At 43.3% G+C, this 15308-nt stretch overlaps 1 protein-coding gene across 11 annotated transcripts in view; it reads right to left on the reverse strand.

The window, feature by feature from the left end:
- WDFY4 (WDFY family member 4) overlaps positions 1-15308 on the reverse strand; it is a 320292-nt gene that overhangs the window by 194288 nt on the left and 110696 nt on the right. For all 11 annotated transcript variants that reach the window (XR_012133296.1, XR_012133297.1, XM_073241220.1 and 8 more), the window contains 4 exons: positions 14542-14653; positions 13720-13910; positions 12103-12255; positions 257-330 (listed from right to left, as the gene is read on the reverse strand). Coding sequence is in view for 9 of the 11 variants with exons in the window: in XM_073241220.1 (XP_073097321.1) it covers positions 257-330; positions 12103-12255; positions 13720-13910; positions 14542-14653 (530 nt within the window). In the remaining 2 variants the exon portion in view is untranslated. The remainder of the gene's footprint in view (positions 1-256; positions 331-12102; positions 12256-13719; positions 13911-14541; positions 14654-15308) is intronic.

Raw genomic sequence — 15308 nt, forward strand, 5'->3', positions numbered from 1 at the left:
AACCAGCCTTCATCAGACACCCTATCTGCTAGTGCCTTGATTTCAGACTTCCAGCTTCTAAACCTGTGAGAGTAAGTCTGGTGTTTGTAAGCCACCCAGTCTATGATATTTTGTTATAGCAGCCCAAACTGATTGAGACAGACATGCTGACACAGGGAGACCCAGAAGTCTGTGGTTACTGAGCCTGCTCTCTTTCTCCCTGTTAATGGCATGAAGCTGTTAGTTCTAACCCCCAGACTGCCAAAGCCCATCCTACCTTGGTGATCGGAGGATTTCCACAAAATGGGAAAAGAGGGAGAACTCCAGGTTGTCTGCAGTATTCATCCAGAGCTGGAAGACAGCATACACACAGTGAAACCAAGGTGTATGGGAAGAAGGATTTCTAGGCAGTGTGAGCAGTTCAGGCACTAGACACGCTCTCCTTTGCCTTGGAATCGCTAACACAATTTACCAGCTCTGGAGTCACACCAGCTCTCCTGACACCTAGAACATAAAGGGCACCTGCCCTGAGGGAAGCTCATGCACCATTCCTCCGCCCCATCTCTGCTGCTGCCTGCGCTTCACTGTGGTCTAGATCCCAACCAAGGACACTTGTAGTCACCTATGTCTGCCCAGCCCTGGACCCTGCATCCCATGTATCCACATACCAGATATCTCATCCTCATTGGATCCAACAAGGCAACACCAGTCTTCCCATGTTAAGAGTTGAGAAAATAGGCTGAGACTGACCAGTTAAGTTACAGGACCCATTCACCACCACAAGGGGTAGGAATGGAATGAGAAACTGGGTCTCACCTTTCTGGTTTGGTACTACAGCCACTATACACCCAGCTTGTGCAGGCAACACTTTCTTCAGTTCCTGTATCCATAAAACCTGCAGCACAGCACACATTCCCTTCTCCTTTACAATGGCATTATGAGTGCTAGCAGACATGAAATGCACTGAGATTCTGAGAGTGAAGTTTATCACTCAAGTTGTTTTCATTCACAGTAAACAAAATGCAGCTCCTAACCATCCTTCTGGGGCAAAGATGATGGCAGCCTTCTTGTCTTGTTTCTACTTCCCTTTAGAGAATTCTGCTATTTCTTATCTCTAAATACTGATATTCCCGAAAGCCCAGATCTAAAAGATTCAGATGTGGGATTATAAGAGTATGTCCATATAGCAGCAAAAAGAGCCCACACTTCCAAATGAGACCATTTTCTGGAGACAAGAAGTGCCATAATGAGTCCTAAAATGATACCATTATCTGTCTGTATTTAGTAAACAAGAATGAAGTTCAGAAAGACTAAGTAACGTGCCTGGCACCCAATGGTTTTTAATTGGCTGAAGCTGGCTTCAAAGCCTGGTCTGTCTGACAGTGGAGCCCATTCTTGTTCTTCCTCCTACAGGCATCTCCTGAAGTCAGTGACCTATAAGGTCAATAATCAGCCTCACTTGAATCAAGCAGGTGGCCATGGCTCCATCCTTTTACTTAAGAAGGAAAGCAAAAGAACTTCAGTGGACACAAATTTATCAGGAGACCCATGAAGGCAGAGACCATCCCTCTCTAGTCTCAAGGCCTAGCACCACACGTGCACATAGTGGGCACTTCATAAGGATCCATTTTAAAACATTTTAAAAAGTGAATGCAAAGTGAATCTAAGTAAAATAAATGTATTTTTTTTGACCCAGCAACAGGATGATGAATTTTCAGCCCCTGCAAGCACAGCCATGGCCCAGTACACAGAGAGGCAAGGCAGCTACCATCTGGGAGAGCTGGCATGGGCCGATGTGGCTCCAGTGGGGTAGGGGTAGGCAGGCAAGTCACCCAGCATACATGTCTGTAAGGCTTCAAGAGCCTTGCAAACTTAGAATATTCATTCATGAAGGCAGTCATTGAGCAAATGATACACCATGCTCAGCACTGGGAGCCAGGAGAACTGAGGAAGTAAGACATGAACCTACCAACCTGTGTGCTCTTGTGCTCCTTACCTTTCCCACAAAAGCATGCCCCCATTTCCTTTCTGGCGCATTAGAACAATAAGAAGTTACTGTGGCATATTTGAGGCTGCCTAGCTCTTTTAGAAATTACATAATACCAAATATATGAACTAGGGGAAGCATGAACAAGTGAATCTTTTGGTTATTTTTGGCACATAACCCCTGTACTGAGGACTTCACTGAGACATCTGACTTAGATTTCCTTGAAGAGCCAATAAATAATGTGCCAAATTCTGTTCTTTTCCCACCCCTGGGACTATTCCCTCTCAGAATGAACTGGCCTGTCCCACCTTCAAGAAACCAAAAGCCTCAGACTTGAAAACCCTCAACTTTCTGTCTCTCCCTACTTCTCACCTCTCTGTCCCTCCTCTCCCTCTCAACTGTCTGTCCCAGTCTTTCATGGATTCCACCCCTTTTCCTGAACCTACTCTGTTGTCTCCACACAATCCCTCTTATTTAGGGATTTGTCCCATCAATAGTTGATTGGGCTGCTGGTATTTCAACCATATTTTTTTTCTTTTATTTATTTTTAAATTTATTTTGGTCTCATTAATCTACAATTACATGAGGAACATAATGTTTACTAGACTCCACCCATTATCAAGTCCCGCCCCACATACCCCAGTAGAGTCACTGTCCATCAAAGTAGTAAAATGCTATAGAAACACTACTTGTCTTCTCTGTGTTGCACAGCCTTCCCTGTGCTCCCCCCACATTATGTCTGCTAATCGAAATGCTCCCCCTTTTATTCCCCCTTATCCCTCCCTTCCCACCCATCATCCCGAGTCCCTTTCCCTTTGGTAACTATTAGTCCATTCTTGGGTTCTCTGAGTCTGCTGCTGTTCTGTTCCTTCAGTTTTTGCTTGGTTCTTATACTCCACATACAAGTGAAATTACTTGATACTTGTCTTTCTCTGCCTGGCTTATTTCACTGAGCATAATACCCTCTAGCTCCATCCATGTTGTTGCAAATGGTAGGATTTCTTTTCTGGTTATGGCTGCGTAATATTCCATTGTGTATATGTACCACATCTTCTTTATCCATTCATCTACTGATGGACACTTAGGTTGCTTCCACTTCTTGGCTATTGTAAAGAGTGCTGCAATAAACATAGGGGTGCATCTGTCTTTTTCAACCTGGCTGCTGCATTCTAGGTTAAATTCCAAGGAGTGGAATTCCTGAGTGAAATGGTATTTCTATTTTTAGTTTTTTGAGGAACCTCAATACTGCTTTCCACAGTGGCTAAACTAATTTACATTCCCACCAGCAGTGTAGGAGGGTCCCCCTTTCTCTACAATCTCACCCACATTTGTTGTTGTTTGTCTTTTGGATGGTGGCAATCCTTACTGGTGTGAGGTGATATCTCATTGTGGTTTTAATTTGCATTTCTCTGATGATGAGGGATGTGGAACATCTTTTTATGTGTCTGTTGGCCATCTGAATTTCTTCTTTGGAGAACTGTCTGTTCAGCTCCTTTGCCCATTTTTTAATTGGATTATTTGCTTTTTGTTTGTTGAGGTGTGTGAGCTCTTTATATATTTTGGATGTCAACCCTTTATCGGATCTGTCATTTATGAATATATTCTCCCATACTGTAGGATGCCTTTTTATTCTATTGGTGGTGACCTTTGCTATCCAGAAGTTTTTCAGCTTGATGTAGTCCCACTTGCTCATCTTTGCTTTTGTTTCCCTTGCCCAGGGAGATATGTTCATGAAGAAGTCACTCATGTTTATGTCCAAGAGATTTTTACCTATGTTTTTTTTAAGAGTTTTATGGTTCATGACTTACATTCAGGTCTTTGATCCATTTGGAGTTTACTTTTGGGTATGGGGTTAGACAGTGATCCAGTTTCATTCTCTTACATGTAAGTGCCCAGTTTTGCCAACACCAGCTGTTGAAGAGGCTGTCATTTCCCCATTGTATATCCGTGGCTCCTTTATCATATATTAATTGACCATATGTGTTTGGGTTAATATCTAGACTCTCTATTCTGTTCCACTGGTCTGTGGGTCTGTTCTTGTGCCAGTACCAAATTGTCTTGATTACTAGGGCCTTGTAGTAGAGCTTGAAGTTGGGAAGCGAGATTCCCCCAGGTTCATTTTTTCTTCTCAGGATTGCTTTGGCTATTTGGGGTCTTTGGTAGTTCCATAAGAATTTTAGAACTATTTGTACCAGTTCGTTGTAGAATGCTGTCAGTATTTTGATAGGGATTGCATTGAGTCTGTACATTGCTTTCGCAGGATGGCCATTTTGACAATATTAATTCTTCCTAGCCAAGAGCATGGGATGAGTTTCCATTTATTAGTGTCCTCTTTAATTTCTCTAGAGAGTGTCTTGTAGTTTTCAGGGTATAGTGCTCTCACTTCCTTGGTTAGGTTTATTCCTAGGTATTTTATTCTTTTTGATGCAATTGTGAATGGAATTGTTTTCCTGATTTCCCTTTCTGCTACTTCATCATTAATGTATAGGAAAGCAACAGATTACTGTGTATTAATTTTGTATCCTGCAACTTTGCTGAATTCAGATATTAGTTCTAGTAGTTTTGAAGTGGAGCCTTTAGGGTTTTGTATGTACAATATCATGTCACCTGCAAATAGTGACAGCTTGACTTCTTCTTTACCAATCTGGATGCTCTGTATTTCTTTGTTTGTCTGATTGCCATGGCCAGGACCTCCAGTACTATGTTGAATAACAGTGGGGACAGTGGGCATCTCTGTTTTGTTCCTGATCTCAGAGGAAAAGCTTTCAGCTTCTTGCTGTTAAATATGACGTTGGCTGTGTGTTTGTCATATATGGCCTTTATTATGTTGAGGTACTTGCCCTCTATACCCATTTTATTAAGAGTTTTTATCATGAATGGATGGTGAATTTTGTCGAATGCTTTTTGAGCATCTACGGAGATGATCATGTGGTTTTTGTCTTTCTTTTTGTTGATGTGGTGGATGATGTTGATGGATTTTCGAATGTTGTACAATCCTTGCATCCCTGAGATGAATCCCACTTGATCATGGTGTATGATCCTCTTAATGTATTTTTGAATTTGGTTTGCTAATATTTTGTTGAGTATTTTTGCATCTATGGTCATCAGGGATATTAGTTTGTAATTTACGTTTTTTTGTTGTGTCTTTGCCTAGTTTGGGTATTAGAGTGATGCTGGTTTCACAGAATGAGTTTGGAAGTATTCCCTCCTCTTCTATTTTTTGGAAAACTTTGAAGAGAATGGGTATTATGTCTTCTCTATATGTCTGATAAAATTCAGTGGTGAGTCCATCTGGCCCAGGCATTTTGTTCTTGGGTGGTTTTTTGATTACCAATTCAATTTCGTTGCTGGTAATTGGTCTGCTTAGATTTTCTGTTTCTTCCTTTGTCAGTCTTGGAAGGTTGCATTTTTCTAGGAAGTTGGCCATTTATTCTAGGTTTTCCAGCTTGTTAGCACATAGATTCTTGTAGTATTCTCTAATAATTCTTTGTATTTCTGTGGGGTTAATTGTGATTTTTCCTTTCTCATTTCTGATTCTGTTTATGTGTGTAGATTCTCTTTTTCTCTTAATAAGTCTGCAAGGGGCTTATCTATTCTGTTTATTTTCTCAAAGAACCAGCTCTTGGTTTCATTGATTTTTTTTCTATTGTTTTATTCTCATTTTTATTTATTTCTTCTCTGATCTATATTATGTCCCTCCTTCTGCTGATTTTGGGCCTCATTTGTTCTTCTTTTTAGAGTTTCAATAATTGTGACTTTAGACTATTCATTTGGCATTGTTCTTTCTTCTTTATATAGGCTGGAATAGCTATATACTTTCTTCTTAGAACTGCCTTCACTGCATCCCACAGAAGCACAGAAGTTGGGACTTTGCACTGTTGTTGTCATTTGTCTCCATATATTGCTTGATCTTTATTTTAATTTGGTCATTGATCCATTGATTTTTTAGAAGCATGTTGTTAAGCCTCCATGTGCTTGTGGGATTTTTCATTTTCTTTGAGTAATTTATTTCTAGTTTCATACCTTTGTGGTCTGTGAAGCTGGTTGGTACAATTTCAGTCTTTTTGAATTTACTGAGGCTCTTTTTGTCACCTAGTATGTGGTCTATTCTGGAAAATGTTCCAAGTGCCCTTTAGAAGAATGTGTACCCTGTTGCTTTTGGGTGTAGAGTTCTGTAGATGTCTGTTAGGTCCATTTGTTCTAGCGTGTTGTTCAGTGACTCTGTGTCCTTACTTATTTTGTGTCTGGTTGATCTGTCCTTTGGGGTGAGTGGTGTGTTGACGTCTCCTAGAATGAATGCATTGAATTCTATTTCCTCCTTTAATTCTGTTAGTATTTGTTTCACATATGTCGGTGCTCCTGTATTGGGTGCATATATATTTATAATGTTTATATCCTCTTGTTGGACTAACCCCTTTATCATTATGTAAAGCCCTTCTTTATCTCTTGTTACTTTCTTTGTTTTGAAGTCTAATTTGTGTGATACAAGTACTGCAACACCTGCTTTTTTCTCCCCATTGTTTGCATGAAATATATTTTTTCCATCCCTTCACTTTTAGTCTGTGTATATCTTTGGGTTTGAGGTGAGTCTCTTGTAAGCAGCATGTAGATAGGTCTTGCTTTTTTATCCATTCTATTACTTTGTGTCTTTTGATTGGTGCATTCAGTCCATTTAAATTTAGGGTGATTATTGAAAGATATGTACTTATTGCCATTGAAGGCTTTAGATTCATGGTTACCAAAGGTTCAAGGGTAGCTTCTTTACTATCTAACTGTCTAACTTAACTTGCTTATTAAGCTATTATGAACAGTCTGGTGATTCTTTATTTCTCTCCCTTCTTATTCCTCCTCCTCCATTCTGGACATGTTAGATGTTTTATTATGTACTGTTTTGTGTTTCCTTTGACTGATTTTGTGAATAGTTGATTTTATTTTTTGCCTTTAGTTAGTATTTGGTTGGTCTGCTTTCTTTGCTGTGATTTTATTTTCTCTGGTGACATCTATTTAGCCTTAGGAGTGCTTCCATCTAGAGCAGTCCCTTTAAGATACCCTGTAGAGGTGGTTTGTGGGAGGCAAATTCCTTCTACTTTTGCTTGTCTGGGAATTGTTTAATCCCTCCTTCATATTTAAATGATAATCATGCTGGATACATTATTCTTGGTTCAAGGCCCTTCTGTTTCATTGCATTAAATATATCATGCCATTCTCTTCTGGCCTTTAAGGTTTCTGTTGAGAAGTCTGATGATAACCTGATGGGTTTTCCTTTGTAGGTGACCTTTTTCCTCTCTCTGGTTGCCTTTAATACTCTGTCCTTGTCTTTGATCTTTGCCATTTGGATTATTATATGTCTTGGTGTTTTCCTCCTTAGATCCCTTGTGTTGGGAGATCTGTGGGCTTCCATGTTCTGAGAGACTATTTCCTCCCCCAGTTTGTGAAAGTTTTCAGCAATTATTTCTTCAAAGACACTTTCTATCCCTTTTTCTCTCTCTTCTTCTTCTGGTACCCCTGTAATACAAATATTGTTCCATTTGGATTGGTCACACATTTCTCTTAATGTTCTTTCATTCCTGGAGATCCTTTTATCTCTCTCTGCCTCAGCTTCTCTGTATTCCTGTTCTCTGATTTCTATTCCATTAACAATCTCTTGCACCTCATCCAGTCTGCTCTTATGTCCTTCCAGAGATTGTTTCATTTCTGTAATCTCCCTCCTGACTTCATCCTTTAGCTCTTGCATATTTCTCTGCAGGTCCATCAGCATGGTTATGACTTTTGTTTTGAATTCTTTTTCAGCAAGATTGGTTATATCTATCTCCCCAGGCCGTCTGTTGGAGGTTGTGTGGGAGATTCTTGACTGGACCAAATTCTTTTGCCTTTTCATGGTGAGAGAGGTAGTTGTAGGCACGTGGCGCATGTGTCAGCTGGGAGAACAAAGTCACTTCCTGCTTGCTGGTCACCTTGCCCTTCTCTGCTGCCTGTGTTGGTTACCCAGACACAGGGAGCAGCCTCTGGGTTAATCTCCTGAGTTGCCATGCCAGGGAAGCCTTCAGGGTAGCCCAGAGCCCTGTGGGGAGTGGCAGGTGCCCTGGGTGTGCTCTCCTGTGAGAACGGTGCACACCCTTCGTGCCTTGCCCCGGTCTCCTTTTTCTGTGCCAGGCAGCTGTGCGCCAGCAGCAGCCTCTGGGTCTGGCCCACATAGCTGTGCACTGGGAGGAGACTCTGGGTGGTTGATGTTGGTGGGGCCGCTCTCTGGCTGCTCCACCACAGGCAGGGCTGTGCCGGCTGGTGGGAATGAATGGCAGGCTACTTATCACAGTGAAGGGCTTCAGAGCTGTGTTGTCACCCAGGGGGTTATGGTACCTGAAGTTCCTTAGGATTCCCAGCCTGCTGGGCTGACTTTGCCAGGACAATTCTATCCAGCTGTGAAGCCCCTGTCCCTTTAAGACTTTCAAAAATCAGTTGCTTTTATTTTGTCCCAGGGGAGCCGGCTGTGGGGACCCGCTTCCAGTCTCCATCTCAGATTTTACTTCCGTTTCTCTAATATCTGGTACACCATGCAATGTGTGTCTGTGCCCCCAGTGCAGATCACCAGGGCTGGTTATTTAGCAGTCCTGTGCTTCTACTTCCTTCACACTCTGATTCTTTCCCTTCCAATGGTGAGCTTGAGTAGGGGGAGCACTCGGGTCCTGCCAGGTCATGGCTTTGTATCTTACCCCCTTCATGTGATGCTGAGTTCTTGCAGATGTAGATGTAGCCTGATTGTTGTACTGCATCTTCTGGTCTGTTAGGCGTAGTTGTATTTGTTGTATTTTCAAAAATATATACGGTTTTGGGAGGAGATTTCTACTGCCCTGCTCATACCGCCATCTTGGCTCCTCTAAACCATCTTTTTTCATTGCTTCCTTCTCCTCAGAATTACTATCAGACCCAAGACTCTATCTTAAGTCTTGAAATTCCCTCCCCTCTACTTTTTCCTCTCTTCCTTTCTTCTTCAATATCCCACTGACTTACTCTCTACCATCCTCCTCTCCACTCTTTACCTCACTTCTGACCACAGTATTTACTTTCCACTGAGTCTGTCAGTGACCTCTGAGTGACCTCCAAGTTACCTCTAAGTACAGTGTTCACCTCCCTGCCCTTACTTTACCTGATGTAGGCAGACATTTGGGAAACTTCTCTTCTTTTTGGAATTCTCTGCTGCGAATCTTTAAATTTCATTTTATTTTGTTTCACTCATTTTTTTAGCTCCTGGTTTTTATTGGTTCCTTGTTTTCTTAACCCCATCCTTAAAAGCACCTGCTTACCTAAGGGGAGAGTTTGCTGAGGGAGGGACTAAGTGAGTCATTCCAAGGCCAAGTGGTGGGAGCGTCATGGGTTCCCACACAGGTCATTCCTGGCTGGAGCAAGGACTCCTTGGAGCCAAGCTGCCTGAGCATGACCACAGCATCTCAGAAGGTGTGGCTGTGCAGCCAAGGATTGCTGTCATGTTTACTAGTGCTGTGGGGCCACTGTGCTCACCTCCTTTCCTGGCATGCACATTCCAGGCCTTGGTGGCTTCCTGCACAGCCCTTTCATCTACCTTCAGATCCAGGTCCAAGACATTCATCCTGGACTGATTCAATGAGCTAATGTTTTATTCAGGATTTTTGTAGTACATTTGTGAATAAGACTGGCCTGTACTTTTTCATTTCCTGTGCTGTCCTCTTTTGGTTCTGATATCAAGGTCAGCTCATAAAATAAGCTAGAATGCTCCCTTTTCAGTTTTCTGGAAGAGTTTATAAGGCTGGAATAGCCTATTTCCTGACTGGTAGGGCTTTCCTATGGATGCCCTGGGTATGGACTTTCTCTGTCAGTGTTGCTTGGTTGTAAGTTTTTAAACCAATGAGTCCATTTGTTTGATGGTTATGGGACCATTTGAGTTTTTCTTTTTTTTTTTTTTTGAGTGAGCTTGGAAAACTCAAATTTTCCTGGAGATTGTTCAAATGAGCTAAATATTCCCATTTACAGGCACAAGGTCTCAGATTCTATTCTCTTGTGTCCTTTCTGACTGCTCTTTGCTCCATAGTTATTTTGCTCTCTCCTTCCCAGGATAATTTAGTTGTGCCTTCTGTCTATTTTTGCTTTTCCAATCCCAACAGATTTGTCTGTTTTATGAGATAGTTTCTGGCATTGTTGATCCCTTCTATGTGTGCTTCTTTCCTATTTAACTTATGTTCTCATCTTTATTTTTTCCCTCCTCCTTTCTGTGAAGTTTGTTTTTGTTTGTTTGTTTTTGTTTTGGAGTTTTAGCATTTTCCTGTTTGTTTGTTTTGGTTGCTAACTTGTTGATCTGAAGGCTCTGTTCATTAATTTAAAATGTTCTCTTTTCTTATAATCTAATTGATGGCTATAAATTTCCCTCTAAGTCCAGCTTTCGGCAGCACTCTCCCCCAACAGTGTTTTGATATTTAATGTTTTCCTCATCACTCAGTTCTAAATCACTGCTCATTTGAGTGAGATTTATTATGATCCTTACTGATCCTCCTCTTTATCCCCCTGCCTTTGCTACAATTCAGGTTTCAAAATCTTTACCTGGATTTCTGAATCTTATGACCAATCTCCCTGCCTGGCACCCTTGTCACCAGAGTAATAGGCCTAAGATAAAATTCTAATGTATCATTCTTAGTTAGCATTCTCAGGAATCAGCAGTTCAGCAAAACTTATCGCCATTCTGAAAATTGATTATAAAGCCTTATCCTAATTCAACTTTGATCATTTGTTCTAAGGAAATTTTTTTAAAAGTGGGGGAAATGTAGGCACTAAAGGGCTACCTATGATACATTCATTCATAACAACAACATAGAGGGGTAACCTAAGAATTTAACAATACAGGAATGGTGAAGGAACCAGGAACTCTCTACAAGACAGACTGCATTTTGAACTTAGGACAACACTTGTAAGACTTGATCATACAATTTTTTAAATGTTTATGTTATGTGACAAAAGGCAGGACATACCTACACTATGATACTACCATGACTACAAAAATACATATATATTATGTATGGAAAGTACAAAAAAGGGAGGCATTCAAAGTTGACAACATTAGTCTGGATTGCAGAAATAAGGGTCTTTCCCTTGCTTTTTTATAATTTAGAATATTCTATAAGGGCACATACTATTTTTCATTAAGAAAACCAGTGTTTAAACTACTTGCACAGACTCCAGCTAGAGTGCATGTTGTACAGCTTGGCATCTGCAGCCTGTCTTCTCTCCCTGTCCCTCCAGCCTCACCTCTTCCTGCAACAAACACACTTGCAGGACCTTCCAAGATACTTGCTCTCCCAGTGGCTGCTGTCACCCCTACAGGTGTGCACATAGCCTGCAGTCCACCTGGAATGTTCTCCCACTGAATGTATTCTGCCAGGCTCAGCCCCACAGTTCCTGATCCAGAAATCAGAACTGACTGTTCTCTCACTCCCACTCTCAGATGCCATGTGCCCACCTCACTGTGGCATCTAGCACATTGTAGTGTCACTTTTCTGTGTCCTGGGCTCAGGTGGCTGTGTGGAGAGGCTGGGTCCTGGTTATCACCATGTCTCCAGAACACCACCAAAGTGTCCAATCCCAGTAAGCACTCAGTAAACGATGCTGTGTGAATGGATCAATGCACCTAAAGTTCTGTGCAATACTCCTCAGCCTCGAGCATGCCCTCAGCAGCAATCAGCCATCCCTTTAAAGGAGCATTTGTAAACAGCAAAGCACCATCCAAAGGAATCTGGGTATATGTCTTTACACCCTCATGTATATGGTTCTCTACCATTTTTAAATCCTTTCCCAGATACCATGTGCTTTGATCCCCACACCAGCCTGTGAAGGAGCAATGATATTCTCCACACACAAGAGAACTGGAACTTGGAGAAATCAAGAGACTTGTCCAAGACCACAGAGCCCACTGGTGGCAGGATTTCATTGTAAACCAGGGCCTCTGGGTTCCAAAGCCTGGCTTCCAAAGCCTTTGAGATTTTCCCTCTCACTACTGTTATGACTAATGAGGAAGCTGATCTGCTGGGTTTAGAGCACACACGCACACACACACACACACACACACACACACACACACACGGTCCTTTAGGGCTAATAGCCAGTCTCCAGATTACCTCAAAATTGCAGAGGATGTGCTGGAAGACACCAAAGTTGGTGACAGTAGATGGCCCGAAGCCCAGTTCTGCAGTGCCAGCAATGGAGAGGATCAGCTGAAAAGTGCGGTGGTTCAGGAGAGAGGTCTTTTTACTCAGGAGAAATGCCAGTATCTGAAAAGGTTAAAACACAAAGCAATTTCCTCATGAAAGCATCATTAGAGCTCTCTCTCCTTCATGTGCTGGTTCCCACCAGCACCCGTGGTCAGCCCAGTCTGAAAACCCTGTGCTCTCTGGGGCTACCTCCTTGGTTTCCATGATCTCATAAGAAAAACAACCAACGCCTGTGGCTGCGTTCCCACCAGTATCCACTTTTCTGTACCTGCAACCTGACGTCTCACTAGGGACCCTCTGCTGCCTCCTGAATCTCTTCCTTGGGGTTCCAGAATGCCACTCTCTCCTGGTTCCCTCCTGCATTTCTGAGTGCTTGTTCTCACTTTTCTTTACTGGATCCTGCCTTCATAGCCATCCCATAAATGCTGCAGTATCACCAGGAAGCCAGCAGGAGCCCAGTCACACCCAGCATCACTTCAGGCCGTGGCCACCAGATATGCCATTCTACTGTGCCGGGCCCCAGAAAGCTAACAACATGCAAGCATCCATACCAGGGAGGCCCTGGGGTCCCAGTGGCCACACCCAACTCGAGACTAATAAGATAGATCCCACCTAGCCTCGTATCTGTTGACTTCGGTCACACCAGAGTCCGGCTTCTTAACCATCTATTGGCACCTGGGTTCTCACCCATTTCATCTGGATTCTTGGCTTCTCTTACCCATCTACTCCCTATGCCAGCTGACATAGTCCACTCTCCCTCTCTGTCCTCACAGAATCCTCTTTCTGTGTATCACTGGGAAGCATTGTTTGTTGTTATGGACTGAATGTTTGTGTCCTCCCAAAATTGGTATGTTGAAACCCTATTCCCCAATATGATAATCTTTAGAGGTGGGTCCTTTGGAATATAATTAGGTTTGGATGAGGTTGTAAGAGTGCAGCCCTCATGAATGAAATTAGTGCTCTTTTACGTCACAGAGAGCTTGCTTCCTCTGTCTGCTCTCTGCCTTGTGAGAATATAATGAGAAGTTGGCCATCTGCAATCCTAAAAAGGGCCCTCACATAACCTGACCCTGCCAGCACCCTGATCTTGGACTTCCATGCCTCCAGAACTCTGAGAAAATAAATTTCTGTTATTTGAAAACCACCCAGTCTATGCTATTCCCTTCTAGCAGCCAAAACGGACTAAGACGATTGTGAACAGCAAATACTCAGTATCTTTTCAGAGTATTCTGGTCAGCTCCTGAATACATCTAAAATCTGACCACTCTCTGCTTACCACCAAGACATAATTAGGATGGCTGAAAGTTGCTTGAGAAAAGTCATACATTCAGGCTGACTGGTTTTCCAAATAAGTGTCAAATGTCAAATTAAACACTAGGGTCAGGACCCCAGGAGCCATTCAGCTTCCCTTCTCCAGAAGTCATGCTGGAGGGAATGCCCCCTGGGAACACTGGAGCTCCTCCCTGCTCCTTAGGGATGACAGCCACCTGAGGAGTCACAGGCTCAGATGGGAAGGCAGATTACCTGGTACCCACGGACATGCTGCATTAGGTGGTCACACATGGCGTTGCTGGTCAGGACCGAGTGCAGGACTTTCACAGCTGCATACATGGTATGGTCATCCATCGCTAAGGAAATGAGGCCCAGGAGAATGGCAGGCCCGCCAATGAAGTCCAGGCTGCTCGCAGCAGGGCTGGAGTGGAACACCCTTACTCCTGAGCAGGACAAAAGGGCATTCCATCAATACCACAGCTTGATGGCAAGGCAAGGCCCCTGGCAGCATGCTGTCATGGCCACTCACAGCAAAGGGGCCTGTGCACAGGAGACATGTGAAGACGAAGGTTTTGGAGATCTTCCGTCACTAAGGGATCCTGGGCTGAGTCCTTTCTGGGTCACCAGAAAGCTGAAACATTTCAGGGGGTTCCAGACTGCTGCCCTGTAACTCAGTCCAGAGTGCCAGATGAGCCAGAGGCCCTCTGAGCTTCAGTTTGCTGGCTACTCTGACGGCCACTGGCTCTTGTCTGCTCTTGGATCCTGAGGGATTGGATCCTTGCACCAACTCACTGCTTTGCTCTTGCGTAATTCCCATTGCTTCTGTCAAAAGGCACCACTGTGCTCACTAGATGGACTCCCTTGTGCATAGATGCCAGCCTGGTTAGTAACTGAGTGAACTGACACCTATACAAGGTGGGAGGCCAACTTTCTGGCAGGGTCAACTCCCCAGTTAGCTCTCACCGTCCTGACTCCCCAAAACTCTCCATGCCACCTGCCGCTCAGAATTCCCGTCTACATGAGTACTGTCAGTCTCAAGCCTTCTTCCCAAAGAAGGTTCAGGTCCTGACCTACCAAGTTGGCCCACAGCCACAGCTCCAATGGTTCGAAGACACCCTGAGAGGTGGTCAGCACAATTTCTTAGCAGGAACACAGGCATGGCATTGTCACGGGATGAAATGTTCATCTAGAGAAATTGAAAACAATCAGTCCTAAGAAACTTTCCTGGGGAAAAACAGGTCTTGTTCATGAGGTCCTGAGCGGCAGGCACCCCGAAACCTGGCCCAGTGCTGATAAGTGAAGGTCAGAGAATGAGCAATGATTGAACCAATGTCAAAGGGACTAAAACCAGAATTCAGGTTCACATGTCCTGCCTCCCAGGCTGTGATTTAATCACCAGGGAGCAGCTTCAGTTACACAGTTGCACCCATGTTCCACATGCTCACAGTCAACAGTTATCAAGGGCAAGAAGAACCTGAGGACAAATGGAGGTGGGAGAGAACAACAAAGGCCAGGCTGCCTCCTTCCCAGTCTAGGGTTGTCCAGCCTCTACAAGTCCTGGGAATCCTGGCCTCCTCAATCAGAAGGTGCTCTGCTGGTAAGGCACAGCTTTGGTGCTCAACGGAATCTAATCCCTGATCCCTCCTCCTCAATAAGAGAGGTGGTCCTCTGTTAGGGTAGAGAGAAATGTAAATAAATTAGCCGAAATTCATCAGTGGTAAGCAAAAGAGCTCTTTATGCAGGAATGAGGAAATAGTAAATCTAATGGCATCTTCATTTCCAAATGCATCTGCTTGCTGCTCTGGAAATTTGCTATTTAAAATAAACACAGCAACTTACAG

This window comes from Manis javanica, chromosome 7 (genome assembly GCF_040802235.1).
Source record: "Manis javanica isolate MJ-LG chromosome 7, MJ_LKY, whole genome shotgun sequence".
In the NCBI taxonomy this organism is placed as follows: Eukaryota; Metazoa; Chordata; class Mammalia; order Pholidota; family Manidae; genus Manis; species Manis javanica.